An 18,230-nucleotide genomic window follows, 5' to 3' on the forward strand; every position below is an offset into this window, starting at 1 on the left:
GCAGCGAGCTTGCAGGTGTGTCTGCGACTGTAACACCTCGGACTTCTTCACACTCTCTGTGTGAGAGTGTGACCCAGTGGGTGAGTGGGTGACGGGTTGTGAATGTTGACAGTGTTTGTTCGGATGTCAGGGGCAGCATGTGTGAGAATTTGAGCGCGTGGGAGGGTCATAAAAGCTGAGACCATTTGGCGGGTGGCTGAAGGGGTTGCCTGGACACGGTGTTTCACATTCCTGGAGTCCCAGAGGACTTATATTCAGAGTGGATGCCTGAGATTCCACGACCATGTGGATGTGTGAGCGTGGGAATGCGGCATAGTCCAATCAGGGATTAACCATATGGACAGGCAACTTCCTGGACTCCAAAGTAAGAAGTGTGCTGTGGTGTGTGTGCGTGTGTGTGTGTGTGTGTGTGTGTGTTGGGAGACTGAGCTCACCTTAGAAAGGGATTTCCAGGAGGGCCTAGTCTGGGATCTCTCAGGTCAGGGAAGCCCCATCTCCAACATTTAAGAAGCTACGCCACCCCCTGACTCCCGGAGCGCCCCCCACTCCTAATCCTGCAGGGCGGGACATGGCGCCCAGCCAGATGCGCGCAGCTGGGCGTGCGTCAGCGCTGACTCACCCATCCGGCGGCCCCCGGGACCCCTTGGGGGCCCCTGAGAAATTCCTCGGGAAAAACACCCAAGGCTCCTGCAGCTGGGGTGGGAGGGGGGGAGCAACTTCCACTCCTGCCCCGCCCTGCGCCCCGCCCCGCCTCGCCCCTCACCGCGGCCCTCCCCGAGGCCCTGTCCATGGTGCTGATCGTGGCTCTGGGGACCGCGGGGGGGGGAGGGGGCAACAGGGAGGGAGGGGAGGAGATGGGCGCTCGCCAATTTGGGGCAGAGGAGGAAAAGGGAGAATGAGGTGAAGCCATTTAAAGAGATGCAAAGGAAACTGTGGGTTCCCGAAGATCCCTCCCCAATACTCGTCCTCACTCACCTTCATCCTCATGGACAATTATTTGCACCCAAAAATCACAACTACACCGCTCATAGGGGCACTCAGAGACACACAATCACACGCATAACCACACACACGGTTACCCTCGAAAATAGCACATAGACAAGCGCACAAGTGCATACTCACCTGTCGCAATACACACCCTCCCAGCACTGCCCTGTCACTCACAGTCACACTATCACCATCAACCTCCACACGCAAGCACACACGCAACTTCACTCCAAATGCACACACATGTTACACACACATACACACACGCACACACCTGCACATTGCATGCATTCCCACGCGCGCACACATCACCCCCACCCCTGAGCTGTCACACCCACAAATCACCCAGAGTCAGATACTCATGCGCTCACATCACACCGGGGCCGCACGCGGCGCCCACGCCCTCCCCCTCCACGCCCCTCCACCCCCCTCCACCCCTCTCTCTTTTAGGGCCTCTCTGAGTCGTGGACCCTGGGTCCCATTTCTTTCCTCCCGGCTCACCCGCCTGCGTCCCCGGCAGAAGCTGCAGCGCGGCCAGGAGCAGGCAGAGACCGGCCCGCGGCTGGCCCAGGCCCCGGCCGTTCCCCATCCCGGCGGCGCCCACGGGCAAGGCGGGGGACCAGTGGGGGCGGCTGCGGGGCGCGGCGACTCCTCGGGCTCGGTGCAGTCACTCGCGGCGGCCGCTCCTCTCGGGGTCCGCGGGAAACTGCCCGAGACCCCGCCCTGGCCTCGCCCTGCGCTCCAGCGCCTGGCCAGGCGGGGCTCCTTGGAGGGGGAGCGCTGACAGCTGGACTGGGAAGTTGGGAAACTTTGTGCTGAGCGCTGATTGGCCGGCTGGGATGGAGCCCAGCGCCAGGAGCTGGGTTGTTCCTGCCCCACCCCACAGTGGAGGAGAAGGGTCACTCCCACCCAGCCCTAGAGTTCGAGGGTTCCAGTCTTACCCCAAACCTTTTCCGCCTAGCAGATCCCCTCAAAGAAGACCTTAACCTCATTCAAACCTTCAGCCTCCATCCAGGCCCTAGAATTAGGGGGAGGTGCAGTTTTATACCAAATCTTTTTTATTTTCTGTTATTTTTACATCTTATTTTGGAGACAGGGTCTTGATCTGTCACCCAAGCTGGAGTGCAGTGGTGCAGTCATAGCTCACTGCAGCCTCCAACTCCTGGGTTCAAACCATCCACCTGCCTCAGCCTCCTGAGAAGCAGGTACCACCGGCACACACTGCCACACCCAGCTAATTTTAAAATATATATATTTTGTAGAGACCGGGGTCTTGCTATGCTGCCCAGGCTGGTCTTGAACTTCTGGTGTCAAGTGATCCTCCAGCCTTGCCCTCCCAAAGCGCTGGAATTACAGGCACGAGCCACCGCCCCTGGCACCAAGTCCTTTCTGCTTCACTCAGGCCCCCAACTGGGGTCCCAACCTCACCCTGAACTCTCACTCACCTACCTGCTTTATCCTCAGTCCCTTAGCTGCACAATAGGAGGTACCAGCCTCAGCCCCAAAGCCTTTCCTTCAAGTCCCTAAGGGGTCCTCATCCCACCCCAAACCTCACCCCAGATCCCAAAATGGGGTCCCCAGCCTTACTCCAAACCTTCATCTCTCCACTCAAATCCCTGAGTCACGTGTCCTGGTCCCAAATTCTCACCACAGATCCCAAAACACAGTTTTCGCTTTCCCCCAAATTCTTGATTCCTCAAATAAAGGGTCTCATCTCCATCCCTAACCCTCATCTGCCCCCGCCCCAACTCAGGTCTCCAGTGGATGCCCCGGCCCCAATCCCAAATCCCCACCAAATGAGGGAGTCTGAGCTGGGTGCGGTGGCTCATGCCTGTAATCCCAGCACTTTGAGAGGCTGAGGCGAGCAGATCGCTTGAGTCCAGGAGTTAGAGATCAGCTGGCCGACATGGCGAAACCCCGTCTCTACAAATACAAAATTAGCCAGGCATTTTGGCTGGCACCTGTAGTCCCAGCCACTTGGGAGGCTGAGGTGGGAGGATCACTTGAACACGGGAGGTGGAGGTTGCAGTGAGCTGAGGTTGTGCCACTGCACTCCAGCCTGGGCAACAGAGCAAGACTCTGTCTGTCTCAAAAAAAAAAAAAAGGCCGGGGAGGGGGGCAGTGGTGGGAATCTGTCCCTGTCGAAAAGCAACACACAGCCACCGGGGAGGAAGGGGTGGATTCTTGCCATTCTTGGGATGAGGCAGAGGCTCCCCTCACTGTGCTGGGATCCCCACCTCCAGCATGAAGAGGCCCCCAGGAGGTCAAATAGAGCTTTTATGCAATTGGACAAGCGCAGACACGCAGGATGTGAGGGTGCTTCCCCAGGGAGGGGAGGAACCAAGAGGCGTATTCTGAGCCCTGAACTGCTCCCCGAACCCTGCTCCCCCCACCTCTGCCCCAGGGGAAGAGGGAGACACAAGCAGTGCCTCCCTCCCAGCCTCTGACTCCCCAGACAAAGAGTCTCTGTGTCCCTGAAGAGGAGGGGGTGGGGCCCCATCAGGCCTGAGGGGGAGATGGGGGCCCCCCAGGGTGGGAGGAGGAGAGGGTATCTCTGTAAGCTGCGCCTCCTCCCACCCCATGGACATCTGAGGCTGAGACTTCTCCAACTAAAAGACTCTCAAAAAATTCCTGCCCTGCCCTGCCTTGCTGGAAGTTCTTCCTATAGTCTAACTAGTCTTCTGACAGTTCTACACCCCTTCCCTCTATGAAACACTTCTGGATCCACGTTCTCTGTCTCCTTCTCTCACTCTCTCCCTTCAATCAGAGATTCTTCACCCAGAATACAGACACTAATTCCCCCCAACTTTCACAGAAACTCTCCCCAGCCCTAAATAATTTATACTCGGCCAGGCTCAGTGGCTCATGCTTGTAGTCCCAGCACTTTGGGAGGCTGAGGTGGCTGGACCACTTGAGGTCAGGAGTTCAAGACCAGCCTGGCCAACATGGCGCAGCCTCATCTCTACTAAAAACACAAAAATTAGCTGGGTGTAGTGGCACACGCCTGTAATCCCAGCTACTCAGGAGGCTGAGGCAGGAGAATCGCTTGACCCTGGAAAGCTGAGGTTGTAGTGAGCCAAAATTGCACCACTGCACTCCAGCCTGGGTGACAAGAGCAAGACTCTGTCTCAAAATAATAATAATAATTTACACTCATAATAAAAATTATAAATTAAGAAAACAGTTACAAATGGCCAAGGCAGGAGGATCACTTGAGGCCAAGAGTTCGAGAGCAGTCTGGGCAACATAGCAAGATCCCATGTCTAAAAGAAAAAGAAATTTAAAAATTAGCTGGGCGTGGTAGTGTGCGCCGGTAGCTCCAGCTACTCTGGAGGCTGAGGTGGGAGGATAGCTTGAGGCTATGGTGACCTACGATGGTGCCACTGCACTCCAGCCTGAGTGACAGAGCAAGACGCTGTCTCTTAAACAAACAAAAACCAATGATGTGTATAGTAGGTGTGGAGAAGAAATGTTTGGCAGATGAAGAAAATGAGGTGCAGAGAGGATTTAAGAGATTCTCTCTTACTGCCTGTTCAGGGTCAGTCCAGAAACTATGGGTCTCCGGGGAAGGGCAGAGGCTTTGCCCTGCAGGGGATCTGTGGGAGGGGGTTAGGAGGGAGCAGATGAGCGCGGGATGAATGGTCAGAGTCAGGTGCTGCCCGGCGGAGGTCACGCGTCCAGGGAGGGGATCAACATGGCCGCTGCACCCCGGACTGTGTTGATCTCCGGCTGCTCATCAGGAATTGGTCTGGAACTTGCAGTGCAGCTGGCCCATGACCCCAAGAAGCGCTACCAGGGTAAGAGGTGCAGGGTGGCGCTAGGAGGCAGCAGGGTGGAAACGGCTTCCCCTGCACTGTCTCCCCTACCCATCTCTCCCAGCTGCACTTGTGAGCTTGGGGAGGACCCAGGATGCATGGGGTCTTCCTCTCCCTCCAGGAATCATCCCCTCATCCTACAAATATTTCTTGAGCACCTTCTGGATGCTCTGAATGCTGGCAACACAACTGGGGATGAAATAGACAAAAGTCTCAGCCCTTGGGACAGGTGTCATGCGGGGAGGAGAGGGAGAACGGGCGATAAACAGATAAAAAGAAATTGTTGCTATATCTGGTGGGAATAAGTGCTGAGAAACAAAATAAAGTATGCTGAGAGTGGCAGGGGGTGGGTGGGTGTTATTTTTAGAAGGGTTTCACTAGGGCATTTCCTAGATTGGAATAATCACTACCCTGATGCTCACTCCTCCACGTCTCCCCAGATTACTGCTTTTACTGAGATAAGATTCTTAAGTGCTCCTGACCTTGGGGGTTGAAGGGATGGCCTTCTAGTTCTAAGAACTTGCCCTTCTGCAGCTCTAGAATAAATCCCTGGGACCTGCATCCTAATCAACCAGGAGCACCCCTGACCCAGAGGGAGCGTGCTGGAGTCAAAGTGGGCAAAGGGTTGTTACTTACAAAGAGGCGACTGGGGGTGAGGGCATTGCCCCAGTTGGCAAGGCTGCTTCTCCCAGCACTCTGCCCTCTGTTTTAGAGACACACACAGCTTTGAGCATGACAGCCTGAACGCCAGTGTGCAGGGAATAACGTGGGTCCCTGTGGGTGGGCAGATGGGTGTATGAAACTGCTGGAGGCTAATGTTTATGGAGTTTTTACAATGCACCAGGCTGCATTCTAAGTGCCCTGAATCCAGGAAGTCATTTAATCCTCACATCACACCTCTGAGGCAGGCACAATCATTCACCCCATTTTATTATTATTTTATTATTTATTTATTTTGAGTCAGAGTCTCGATCTGTCGCCCAGGCTGAGTGCAGTGGTGCATCTTGGCTCACTGCAGCCTCCATCTCCCACGTTCAAGTGATTTTCATGCCTCGGCCTCCCGAGCTTGAAGGGGTTAAGGCATGCGCCACCACACCCGGCTAAGTTTTTGTATTTTTAATAGATGAGTTTTCACCATGTTGGCCAGACCGGTCTCAAACTCCTGGTCTCAGGTGATCTGCCTGCCTGGGCCTCCCAAAGTGTTGGGATTACAGGCATGAGCCACCGTGCCTGGCCTGCCCTATTTTAGAAATGAGGAAAGTAAGGTGCAGACTGTCAAAGGTCTTTGCTCAAGGTCTCCCAGCTGCAAAGTAGCAGAGCTGGGATTTGAACTCAGGCAGCCCATCCCTTGCACCCATGTTTCCCACTATACCACATGTAGATGTAAGTGACCCCATTCACATGCCTGCTACCCACAAATCACACTGGCCCGAAGATAAGAGGCAAATGCCCCCAGGAGTGTTCATGGATGATTATGGGTGCACACATTGGGGGATATCAAACATGTATGCTAGTGCATGTGCAGACATAGTACATATGCGGAGGTCTTGCTTAAGAACATAAGCTTGAGGCTGGGCGCAGTGGCTCATGCCTGTAATCTCAGCACTTTTTGAGGCCGAGGTGGACAAATCTCCTGAGGTCAGGAATTTGAGACCAGCCTGGCTAACATGGTGAAACCCCGTCTCTACTAAAAATACAAAAATTGGCCGGGCGTGGTGACTCACACCTGTAATTCCAGCACTTTGGGAGACCGAGGTGGGCAGATCACAAGGTCAGGAGATCGAGACCATCCTGGTTAACACGGTGAAACCCCGTCTCTACTAAAAATACAAAAAATTAGCTGGGCATGGTGGTGGATGCCTGTAGTCCCAGCTACTCGGGAGGCTGAGGCAGAAGAATGGCATGAACTTGTGGGGTGGAGCTTGCAGTGAGTCGAGATCGTGCCACTGCACTCCAGTCTGGGCGACAGAGCAAGACTCCATCTCAATAAATAAATAAATAAAAATACAAAAATTAGCCAGGCATGGTGGCAGGCGCCTGTAATCCCAGCTGCTTGAGAGGCTAAGGCAGGAGAATCGCTTGAACTGGGAGACAGAGGTTGCAGTGAGCTGAGATTTCGCCACTGTTTTCCAGTCTGGGAGCCAAGAGTGAGACTCCGTCTCAAAAAAACAAACAAACAAAAAAAAAAAAGAGCATAAGCTTGGCCAGGCGCTGTGGCTCTCTGGCTCCTTACACCTGTAATCCCAGCATTTTGGGAGGATGAGGTGGGCAGATCATCTGAGGTTCGAGACCAGCCTGACCAATATGGTGAAACCCTGTTCTACTAAAATACAAAAGATTAGCCGGGTGTGGTGGCAGGCACCTGTACACCTGTAATCCCAGCTGCTCCGGAGGCTGAGGCAGGGAGATCACTTGAACCCAGGAGGTGGAGGTTGCGGTGAGCCAAGATTGCATCCCTGTACTCCAGACTAGGCAACAAACAAGAGTGAAACTTCGTCTCAAAAAAAAAAATATATATATATATGGCTATTCACTTCAGTGTTCATATATGCACATATGTTGGCTATAGGTGTGTATGCATTTTTTTCATGGCAACCTGTTTTATGTTTATATATTTTATTGTCTTACCTACTAGGCTATAAATTCCATGAAGGCAGAAACTTTATCTTATTTATTTATGTATTTATTTTGAGATAGAGTCTCGCTCTGTTGCCAGGCTGGAGTGCAGTGGCGTGATCTCAGCTCACTGCAACCTCCTCCGCCTCCCAGGTTCAAGCAATTCTCCTGCCTCAGCCTCCTGAGTAGCTGGGATTACAGGCGTGTGCCACCACACCCAGCTAATTTTTGTATTTTTCATAGAGACGGGGTTTCACCACGTTGGCCAGGATGGTCTCGATCTCTTGACCTTGTGATCTGCCCACCTCGGCCTCCCAAAGTGCTGGGATTACACTTGTAAGCCACCCCACCCGGTCTTTTTTTTATTATTATTTTTGAGACGGAGTCTCTCTCTCTGTCACCCAGGCTGGAGTACAGTGGCACTATCTCGGCTCACTGCAAGCTCCACCTCCCAGGTTCACACCATTCTTCTGCCTCAGCCTCCCGAGTAGCTGGGACTACAGGCGCCTGCCACAACGCCAGGCTAATTTTTTTTTTTTTTTTTTAATTTTTAGTAGAGACGGGGTTTCACCATGTTAGCCAGGATGGTCTCGGTCTCCTGACCTCATGATCCCCCCGCCTCGGCCTCCCAAAGTGCTGGGATTACAGGCGTGAGACACTGCGCCCAGCCGCCCGGCCTTATTTTTTATTTTTTGAGACAGGATCTCACTCTGTCTCCCAGGCTGTAGTGCAGTGGCTCCATCTTGGCTCACTGCAGCTTCAACCTCCTGGGTTCAAGCAATCCTCCCACCGCAGCCTCCCAAGTAGCCAGGACTACAGGTGGGGGCCACCCACCACATTCTGACAAATTTGTATATATAATTTTTTTGTGGAGATGGGATCTCGCCATACTTCCCAGGCTGGTCTCAAACTCCTGGGGTCAAGCAATCCTCCCACCTCAGCCTCCCAAACTGCTGGGATTACAGGCTTGAGCCACCATACCTGGTGACTTTATCTTATTTCATGCCATAGCCTCAGCACCTAGAATAGGGCATAGTGTATAGTAGATGCTCAATAAATGTCTGTTGAACTCATGGTTGGAAGGATGGATATAGGTATGTGGAGATGCATGTACACAAGCGTGCACTTGTTGGCTGAGTGATAAATGTAGGTGCGTAAACTTGTGGGTTTCCATCTCTCTGTGACTTCTAATGCAAGATCACAGAAATGTGGAGCCCACACCAAGGGGAAAGGAGCTCAGTGCCTATCCCTGCTCTACTCTCTGCCCCCCAGTGGTGGCCACCATGAGGGACCTGGGGAAGAAGGAGACACTGGAGGCAGCTGCTGGGGAGGCTCTGGGGCAGACCCTCACCGTGGCCCAGCTGGACGTGTGCAGTGATGAGTCGGTGGCCCAGTGTCTCAGCTGTATCCAGGGAGAAGTGGACGTGCTGGGTGAGACTTCACAGCCCCTGATTCACTAAGCCCCATCCTGGTCTGAGTATAGACCCTCAGTACGGCAAGGTCTGAGCACCAGCTCTCTGGCTTCTTCAGCAATCTCTGAACCTGGACAGAAGGGGTAGACCAGTTGGCCAAGAGGGGTAGACCAGTTGGTCCTACCAATTGATTTATTAAGGGCTGGGTGCTGTGGCTTATACCTGTAATCTTAGCACTTTGGGAGGCTGAGACAGGAGGATTGCTTGAGCCCAGGAGCTTGAGAGCAGCCTGAGCAAAATAGTGAGACTCTGACTCTACAAAAAAATTAAAAATTAGCCAGCATAGTGGTGCATGCCTAGTCCTAGCTACTCGGGAGGCCAAGGTGGGAGGATCCCTTGAGCCCAGGGGTTTGAGGCTGCAGTGAGTTACAATACAGCCAGTCTGGGAGACAGAACAAGACCTTGTCTCAAAAATCAAATTTTTTTTTTTTTTTTTTTGAGGCGGAGTCTTGCTCTGCACCCAGGCTGGAGTGCAGTGGCGTGATCTCGGCTCACTGCAACCTCCGCCTTCCAGGTTCAAGCAATTCTCCTGCCTCAGCCTCCTGAGTAGCTGGGATTACAGGTGCCTGCCACCATTGCCCAGCTAATTTTTGTATTTTCCATAGAGACGAGGTTTCACTATGTTGGTCAGGCTGGTCTCAAAGTCCTGATCTCAAGATATCCGCCCACCTCAACCTCCCAGAGTGCTGGAATTACAGGCATGCACCACCGCACCTGGCCAAAAATCAATTTTTTTTTGAGATGGAATTTCACTCTTGTTGCCTGGGCTAGAGTGCAATGGTGCGATCTTGGCTCACTGCAACCTCCTCCTTCCGGGTTCAAGTGATTCTCCTGCCTCAGCCTCCCAAGTAGCTGGGATTACAGGCACGCACCACCACACCCGGCTGATTTTGTATTTTTAGTAGAGACGGGGTTTCTCCATGTTTGTCAGGCTGGTCTCGAAGCCTGACCTCAGGTGATCCTTGGCCTCCCACTTGCCTTGGCCCACTCGCCTTGGCCTCCCAAAGTACTGGGATTACAGGCATGAGCCACCATGCCCAGCTCAAAAATCAATTTTTTTAAAAAAATAAAAATATTAGAGACGCTAGTAACAATCTGAGGCGTGGAGGTGGGGCAGATTTTATGGAATAGAAATTCTCATGTATGGAGAAAGCCATAAGTGGTTGGGAAAATTACTTGGATGAGTCATTTGGGGAAGACAGCATGATGCAGAAATAAGTCATAAGGTCCCTAACCTTCGCAGGAAGGTGGGTGTTGCTGTCTTGATGCAATTTGGGGTCAGAATTGAATTGCTCATGGATTAAGGGGGGCACTATTCCCAGCAGCCCTTCCTCCCACTCAGGGCTGAGGATCCCCTATGACAAATGCTGAACTGTTTAAAGATCACCAAGGTTTCATATTTGTCCACCCAAGATACTCTGGACTGGCCTTGGACTTGGAGTACGGGGTGGGGTGCTTCAGGGAGTGTCTGGAAGTAATGCTAGAAGGGTGAGGGACTTTAAGGTAACCCTTAGTACCTCTTCTCTTAGTGAATAATGCTGGAATGGGCCTGGTGGGGCCCCTGGAGGGGCTCAGCCTTGCTGCCATGCAGAATGTCTTTGACACCAACTTTTTCGGAGCTGTCCGTCTCGTCAAAGCTGTGCTTCCAGGCATGAAGAGGAGGCGGCAGGGCCACATCGTGGTGATCAGCAGTGTCATGGGGCTGCAGGGTGAGCTGTGGGGACCCACCCCTGGAAATCCCACCAGTGTCTGATCCTCCCCAGACCGGGAGGATGGCGAATGGGTTTTAGATCATATTCTAAATTAGCATGGAGCCCAGGCACGGTGATTCATGCCTGTAATCTTAGCGCTTTGGGAGGCTGAGATGGGTGGATTGCCTGAGCTCAGGAGTTCGAGACCAGCCTGAGCAACATGGTGAAGGCCCGTTCCTACTAAAATACAAAAAAATCAGCCAGCCATGGTGGCAGGTGCCTGTAATCCCAGCTACTCAGGAGGCTGAGGCACGAGAATTGCTTGAACCTGGGAGGTGGAGGTTGCAGTGAGCCAAGATCGTGCCACTGCACTCTAGCCTGGGCAACAAAGTGAAACTCTGTCTCAAAATAAAATAAAATAAATTAGCCTGGAGAATTGTGTTCAGAAGGATTCTGAAGTTCAGAAGGATTCTGAAGTTCAGAAGGAAAAAGTGGCCAGACATGGTGACTCGTGCCTATAATCCCAGCACTTTGCACAGCCTAGGCAGGAGGGTTGTTTGAGCTCAGGAGTTTGAGACCAGCCTGCTCAACACAGGGAGACCTCATCACTACTAAAAATTTTTTTAAAATTGGACCAGGCACGGTGACTCATGCCTGTAATCCCAACACTTTGCAAGGCCGAGGCAGGTGGATCACCTGAGATCAGGAGTTGAAGACCAGCCTGGCCAACATTGTGAAATCCCATCTCTACTAAAAATACAAAAAAATTAGCCGTGTGTGGTGGCACATACCTGTAGTCCCCGCTACTCGGGAGGCTGAAGCAGGGGAATTGCTTTAACCCAGGAGGCAGAGGTTGCAGTGAGCTGAGATTGTGCCATTGCACTCCAGCCTGAGCAACAAGAGCAAGACTCTGTCTCAAAAAATAAATAAATAAACAAATAAAACAACAACAACAAAACTTTGGCCAGACGCAGCAGTTCATACCTGTAATCCCAGAACTTTGGGAGGCTGAGGCTGATGGATCACTTGAGGTCAGGAGTTCGAGACCAGAATGGCCAACATGGTGAAACCCTGTCTCTAGTAAAAATACAAAAATTAGCCGGGCATGGCAGTGTGCACCTGTAGTCCCAGCCACTCAGGAGGCTGAGGCAGGAGATTCGCTCGACCTCAGGAGGCAGAGGCTGCACTCCAGCCTGGACGACAGAGTGAGACTCCGTCTCCCCACCGCCAAAAAAAAATTAAATAAAATAAAAAAATCAGCCAAGCATCATAGGGTGTGCCTGTAGTCCCAGCTACTCAGGAGGCTGAAGTGGGAGGATCGCTTAAGCCCAGGAGTTCAAGGCTGCAGTGAGCCATGATTGCACCACTGCACCCCAGACTGCAGAACACAGCAACACCCTATCAAAAAAGAAAAAGAAAAAGAGAAAGAGAGAGAGAGAAAAGGAAGGAAAGAAGGAAGGAAGGAAGGAAGGAAGGAAGGAAGGAAGGAAGGAAGGGAGGAAGGAAGGAAGGAAGGGAGGGAGGAAGAAAGGGAGGGAGGAAGAGAGACAAGGGCTCTGATGAAGAGAAAAATGAAGGAGATCCCCAAGTGGCCCCAAAGGTTTAGAGAATGGAGGGAAATAGGGGAGTTTCCTGGGACTCAGGTGGAGCTGGGAGGAGGTGGCACCTGGCACCCAAGAACAACCTCATTCTGACCCCATATGACCTCATCACACAATGCCATACACCCATCATCTTGGCATCATGTATCCGCTCTCTGGTCCCCACATCCTCTTTGCTCTGTCTCCCAAAGACCCCATCACCCTGGAACCCACAAAGCCCACCTCCCAAACCCCCAAAAGGCTCTCCTCCCTCTGACCCTCACAGGTGTCATCTTCAACGATGTCTATGCAGCCTCCAAGTTTGCCCTGGAGGGATTCTTTGAAAGCTTGGCTATCCAGCTGCTGCAGTTCAACATCTTGTGAGGCGGGCATGTGGGCAGAGGGGGCTTGGAGACAGTGATGGGGAGGTGGGATTGAAAGGGGGAGAGGAGAGATGAAGACAGTGAAACTGAGTGCAGTGGCTCACACCTGTAATTCCAGCGTTTTGAGAGGCTGAAATGGGAGGATCGCTTGAGTTCAGGAGTTTGAGACCAGCCTGGGCAACATAGCGAGACCCCCATCTCAACCCAAAATTTAAAAATTAGCCAAGGGTGGTGGTGTGTGTACCTGCAGTCCCAGCTACTCAGAAGGCTGAGGCGGAGGATTGCTTGAACCCGGGAACTGGAGGCTGCAGACAGCTATGATCATGCCACTGCACTCCAGCCTGGGCAAAAGAGTAAGACACTGTATCTTTAAAAAAAAAAATGGACAAAATAGGTCAGGAAGTGGTTGGGGCATCAGACTTACACTAGCCCTGCCTGGTCGCCAGCATCTCCCTGGTGGAGCCAGGCCCCGTGGTCACCGAGTTTGAGGGGAAGCTTCTGGCGCAGGTTTCTACGGCTGAGTTCCCAGGCACTGACCCTGACACCCTGCATTACTTCCGGGACCTCTATCTCCCAGCCTCCAGGGAGCTGTTTCGCTCCGTGGGACAGAGCCCACAGGACGTGGTTCAGGTGAGTGAGGGGCCCCAAGCCCCAAGACATGGCTCAGGTATGTTGCAGGGTGAGGCTCTCCCTGGGTCCCAGCGCTCAGGGGCTCCACTTTGCAGGCCATTGTCAATGTCATCAGCTCGGCTCGACCACCTCTGCGCCGACAGACCAACGTCCGCTACTCCCCGCTGACCATGCTCAAAACCGTGGACTCCTCCGGCAGCCTGTATGTGCGAACGACCCACCGCCTCCTCTTCCGCTGTCCACGCCTCCTCAACCTTGGCCTTCAATGTCTGTCCTGCGGCTGCCTCCCAACCCGGGTACGGCCAAGATGAGCAGAACAGAGCTTCACGATCCCCATCCCTGAACAACTAGACCTCTACATTCCACATCTAATTCAAAGGATGAACAGACTCTTCATTCATTCATTCTGCAAACTCCCCCTCCCCTGCCGTGTGCCTGAACATGGCTAGAATCCCAGAAGGGCCTCAATTTTCAGGCATAGACTCCTCTGTGATCACAGCTGCAGCAGAGAGAGGGACCCTGGGCACTTGGCCTGGGGAGCCCAGAGCAGGAAGCCGCGGCTGTCTCTGGGAAAGCAAGGGAGGCTTCCTGGAGGAAGGGGCATTGTTATGAGCCTTGAAGGATGAGACAGACTCTGCTACATTCAACCTCGTGACTTCATGATCCTGGGCCTGAGAATACAGGAATGATTCATAGCCCACCCCCCACCTCCATGCATACACCAGAGCTCTGTGGACCAAGGGGACATTCCTGGTCACACACCCTATCAGTAAAATGTATTTGAGCACACACCAGCAATGTATGTATATTTTTTCCATTAAATATATATTTATAACCACAAGTTGTAGTTACATTTACTATTTAATAAAACTCAATTTCTTAAAATTAAATAAAAACTTAAAAAGCCAGTTGAACTACTGGCTCCAAATTGAGAGAGAGAGAGAGAGAGAGACAGAGAGAGAGAGAGACAGAGAGAGAGAGAGAGAAAGCAAGCAAGCCAGACATGGTGCCTCATGCGTGTAATCCCAGCACTTTGGGAGGCCGAGGCAGGTGGATCACTTGAGGCTAGGAGTTCGAGATCAGTCTGGCCAACACAAAGAAACCCTCTGTCTACTAAAAATACAAAAATTAGCTGTGCATGGTGGCAGGCGCCTGTAATCCCAGCTACTCGGGCAGCTGAGGCATGAGAATCACTTGAACCCAGGAGGCGGAGGTTGCAGTGAGGCCAAGACGGCGCCACTGCACTCCAGCCTGGGCAACAGAATGAGACTCTGTCTCAAAAAAATAAAAAAACAAAAACTCATGAATGGATAAACAGACTTTTGTATATTCTTTTTTTTTCTTTTTTTTTTTTCTTTGAGACGGAGTCTCTCTCTGTCGCCCAGGCTGGAGTACAGTGGCAAGATCTCGGCTCACTGCAAGCTCCGCCTCCCGGGTTCACGCCGCCATTTTCCTGCCTCAGCCTCCCCAGTAGCTGGGACTACAGGCGCCCGGCACCACACCCGGCTAATTTTTTGTATTTTTAGTAGAGACGGAGTTTCACCATGTTAGCCAGGATGGTCTCGATCTTCTGACCTTGTGATCTATCCTCCTCAGCCTCCCAAAGTGCTGGGATTACAGGCGTGAGCCACCGCGCCCTGACAACTTTTGTATATTCTTAAAAAGGAAGGAAATTCTGACACACGGGTAAATACTGAGAACACCATGCTGAGTGAAATAAACCAGAGAGAAAATTCCACTTATCTGAGATGCCTAAGGTAATCACATTCATAGAGACAGAAAGTCACACAGTGGGCGCCAGGGGCTGAGGGGGGACAGAATAGGAAATTAATGTTTCATGGGGAGAGAGTTTCAATTTGGGAAGATGAGAAAGTTCTGGAGAGGGATAGCAGTGATGGTTGCACAACAATGTGAATGAACCTAAGGCCACTGATCTGTACAGTTATAAATGGTTAAAATGGTAATTTTTTTTTTTTTTTGAGACAGAGTCTCGCTGTCACCCAGGCTAGAGTGCAGTGGCACAATCTCGGCTCACTGCAACCTCTGCCTCCTGGGTTCTAGCGATTCTTCTGCCTCACCCTCCTGAGTAGCTGGGATTACAGGCACTCGCCACCACACCTGGCTAATTTTTGTATTTTTAGCAGAGATGGGTTTTTTCCATGTTGGCCAGGTTGGTCTCAAACTCTTGACCTCAGATGATCCTCCCGCCTTGGCCTCCCAAAGTGCTGGGATTATAGGCATGAGCCACTGCGCCCAGCCAAAAATGGTAAATTTTTTTTTTTTTTTTTTTTTCGAGACAGAGTCTCACTCTGTCGCCCAGGCTGGAGTGCAGGGGCGCAATCTCGGCTCACTGCAAGCTCCGCCTCCCGGGTTCACGCCATTCTCCTGCCTCAGCCTCTCTGAGTAGCTGGGAGTACAGGCGCTCGCCACCACGCCCGGCTAATTTTTTTGTATTTTTAGTAGAGACGGGGTTTCACCGTGGTCTCGATCTCCTGACCTCGTGATCCGCCTGCCTCGGCCTCCCAAAGTGCTGGGATTACAAGCGTGAGCCACCGCGCCCGGCCCTTTTTTTTCTTTTTTGAGACGGGGTCTTGCTCTGTCGCCCAGGCTGGAATGCAGTGGCACAATCTTGGCTTACCGCAACCTCTGCCTCCCGGGTTCGAGTGATTCTCCCGCCTCAGCCTCCTGAGTAGCTGGGACTACAGGCGTGTGCCACCATGCCCGGCTAATTTTTGTATTTTTAGTAGAAACAGGGTTTCACCGTGTTAGCCAGGCTGGTCTCAAACTCCTGACTGATTCAACCTCCTTGGCCTCCCAAAGTGCTGGGATTACAGGCGTGAGCCACTGCGCCTGCCTGGAGGGTTTTCCATATCGGCCCAGGCAGACATCCTCATTCTTTGCAGATCTGGAGTTTATTCTATTGTGTAGATAAACAATAATTTATGCAACTCTTTTCTCTACTAATAGATCTCTGGATTCTCTCCAAATGTTTGCTATTACATAAATGGCAGCAATGACAAACCTCATATCATCTCACACATGTGCAAGAGTTTCTGTCATGAGATTATTTGGCCAAAGTATCTATGCATTTGTAATTTTTCTGAACATTATCAAATTATTGTCCATCCTGGTGGACCAATGTCCATATATTAGCCTCCTTGCTTGGCAATACCTTTGGCACACACCGTGTTATCTGTCTTCTGAATTTATGTAAATCTAATGGGTAGAAATTGGTATCTTGGTGTGGTTTTAAATTGTACTTCTCTTATAATAAGAGAAGCTAAATATCTTTTCAAATGTTAAAGAACCTTTCGTGTTTCATTTTTAGTGGGCATTCTGATCACACCTTTGCCCAATTTATTTTCTGTTGGATTGTTGATGTTTTTATTATTCATTTCTGGAAACTTTATATATTGAGGAAATTAAAGAGTCTCTGACGTGAAGTACAGACCCTTTCATTCCCAGTTTGCGTTTTTTTTTTTTTTCTTTTTTAACTTATCTGTTAAGGGTATTTGGCCTTATTTTTATGTTGTGGAATTATTATTATTACTATTATTTGAGACGAAGTTTCATTCTTGTTGCCCAGGCTGGAGTGCAACAATGGTGCAGTCTCGGCTCAGCACAACCTCCGCCTCCCGAGTTCAAGTGATTCCCCTGCCTCAGCCTCCCGAGTATCTGGGATTACAGGCATGCGCCACCACATCCGGCTAATTTTTGTATTTTTAGTAGAGATGGGGTCTCTCCATGTTGGTCAGGCTGGTCTCAAACTCCCGACCTCAGGTGATCTGCCTGTCTCGGCCTCCCAAAGTCCTGGGATTACAGGCGTGAGCCACCATACCTGGCCATTATTATTATTTTACTTTTAAATTTCAAGACACAGAAACAAAGAACATACTGATAGCACAGTGGCTCACGCATGTAATCTCAACACTGGGAGGTGGAGGCAAGAGAATCACTTGAGTCCAGGATTTTGAGACCAGCGTGGGCAGCATAGCAAAACCCCATCTCTACAAAATATTAAAAAAATTAGCCTGGTGTGGTGGCATGTCCCTGTAGTCTCAGCTACTCAGGAGGTTGAAGTGGGAGGATCTCTTGCATCCAGGAGTTGGAGGCTGCAGTAAGATAGGATCGCACCACTGCACTTCAGCCTGCTGACAGAGACAGACCCTGTCTCAAATAAATAAATAAATAAATAAATAAATAAATAAATAAATAAAATAAGAAAGGACATACACAGACTGATTCTGTTAAAACACAAAGACAGGCCGGATGCGGTGGCTCACGCCTGTAATCTCAGCACTTTGGGAGGCTGAGGCGGGCAGATCACGATGTCAGGAGATCGAGACCATCCTGGCTAACACGGTGAAACCCCGTGTCTACTAAAAGTACAAAAAATTAGCCAGGCATGGTGGCGGGTGCCTGTAGTCCCAGCTACTTGGGAGGCTGAGGCAGGAGAATGGCATGAACCTGGGAGGCGGAGCTTGCAGTGAGCCGAGATCACACCAATGCAGCGAGCCGAGATTGCACCACTGCACTCCAGCCTGGACGACAGAGTGAGACTCCGTCTCAAAAAAAAAAAAAAAAAAAAAAAACCACACACACACACACAAAGACAATGTCAATCCTCTTTTCAAACCTCTGCAGTGGTTTCTCCTCTTATTTAGACTTTTTTTTTTTTTTTGAGACAAGGTCTTGCTCTGTCATTCAGATTGAAGTACAGTGGTGCAATCACTCAGCCTCAACGTGCTAGGCTCAAGAGATCCTCCCACCTCAGCCTTCTGAGTAGCTGGGACCACAGGTGCGTCCCACCATGCCTAGCTAACTTTTTAAAAATTTTTTGTAGGCGGGGGGAGTCTCACTATGTTGCCCAGGCTGGTCTTGAACTCCTGGTCTCAAGCAATCCTTCCACCTCGGCCTCTCAAAGTACTGGGATTACAGGTGTGAGCCATGACGTCCGGCATGCTTCCCCTCTTATTTAGACTCAGATCAAAACTGCATCATCTGACCACTGAATATTTGTCTCAAATTATCTCCTACTTTTTCACCATCACCCACT

General features: G+C 51.2%; 2 protein-coding genes across 3 annotated transcripts in view; one reads left to right on the forward strand and one right to left on the reverse strand.

The window, feature by feature from the left end:
* The window catches only part of COL5A3 (collagen type V alpha 3 chain), a 49,948-nt gene extending 48,221 nt beyond the window's left edge, over nucleotides 1-1,727 (reverse strand). The window contains exon 1 of one of the 2 annotated variants that reach the window (XM_055238568.2): nucleotides 1,489-1,713. In XM_055238568.2, coding sequence (XP_055094543.1) covers nucleotides 1,489-1,576 — 88 coding nt within the window. In that variant the 5' untranslated portion in view covers nucleotides 1,577-1,713. Of the gene's footprint in view, nucleotides 1-1,488 lie in introns of both variants that reach the window. The other variant, XM_055238570.2, reaches the window with a different exon arrangement.
* Nucleotides 1,728-4,666: 2,939 nt separating this feature from the next.
* RDH8 (retinol dehydrogenase 8) lies at nucleotides 4,667-14,015 on the forward strand. The gene is made up of 6 exons (XM_055238601.1): nucleotides 4,667-4,784; nucleotides 8,691-8,849; nucleotides 10,420-10,599; nucleotides 12,448-12,541; nucleotides 12,991-13,174; nucleotides 13,270-14,015. The coding sequence occupies exons 1-6, from the start codon at nucleotides 4,682-4,684 to the stop codon at nucleotides 13,483-13,485; spliced, it is 936 nt and encodes a 311-aa protein (XP_055094576.1). The 5' UTR covers nucleotides 4,667-4,681; the 3' UTR covers nucleotides 13,486-14,015.
* The last annotated feature ends 4,215 nt before the right edge of the window (nucleotides 14,016-18,230 follow it).

Source organism: Symphalangus syndactylus, chromosome 13, assembly GCF_028878055.3.
Source record: "Symphalangus syndactylus isolate Jambi chromosome 13, NHGRI_mSymSyn1-v2.1_pri, whole genome shotgun sequence".
Classification (NCBI taxonomy): domain Eukaryota; kingdom Metazoa; phylum Chordata; class Mammalia; order Primates; family Hylobatidae; genus Symphalangus; species Symphalangus syndactylus.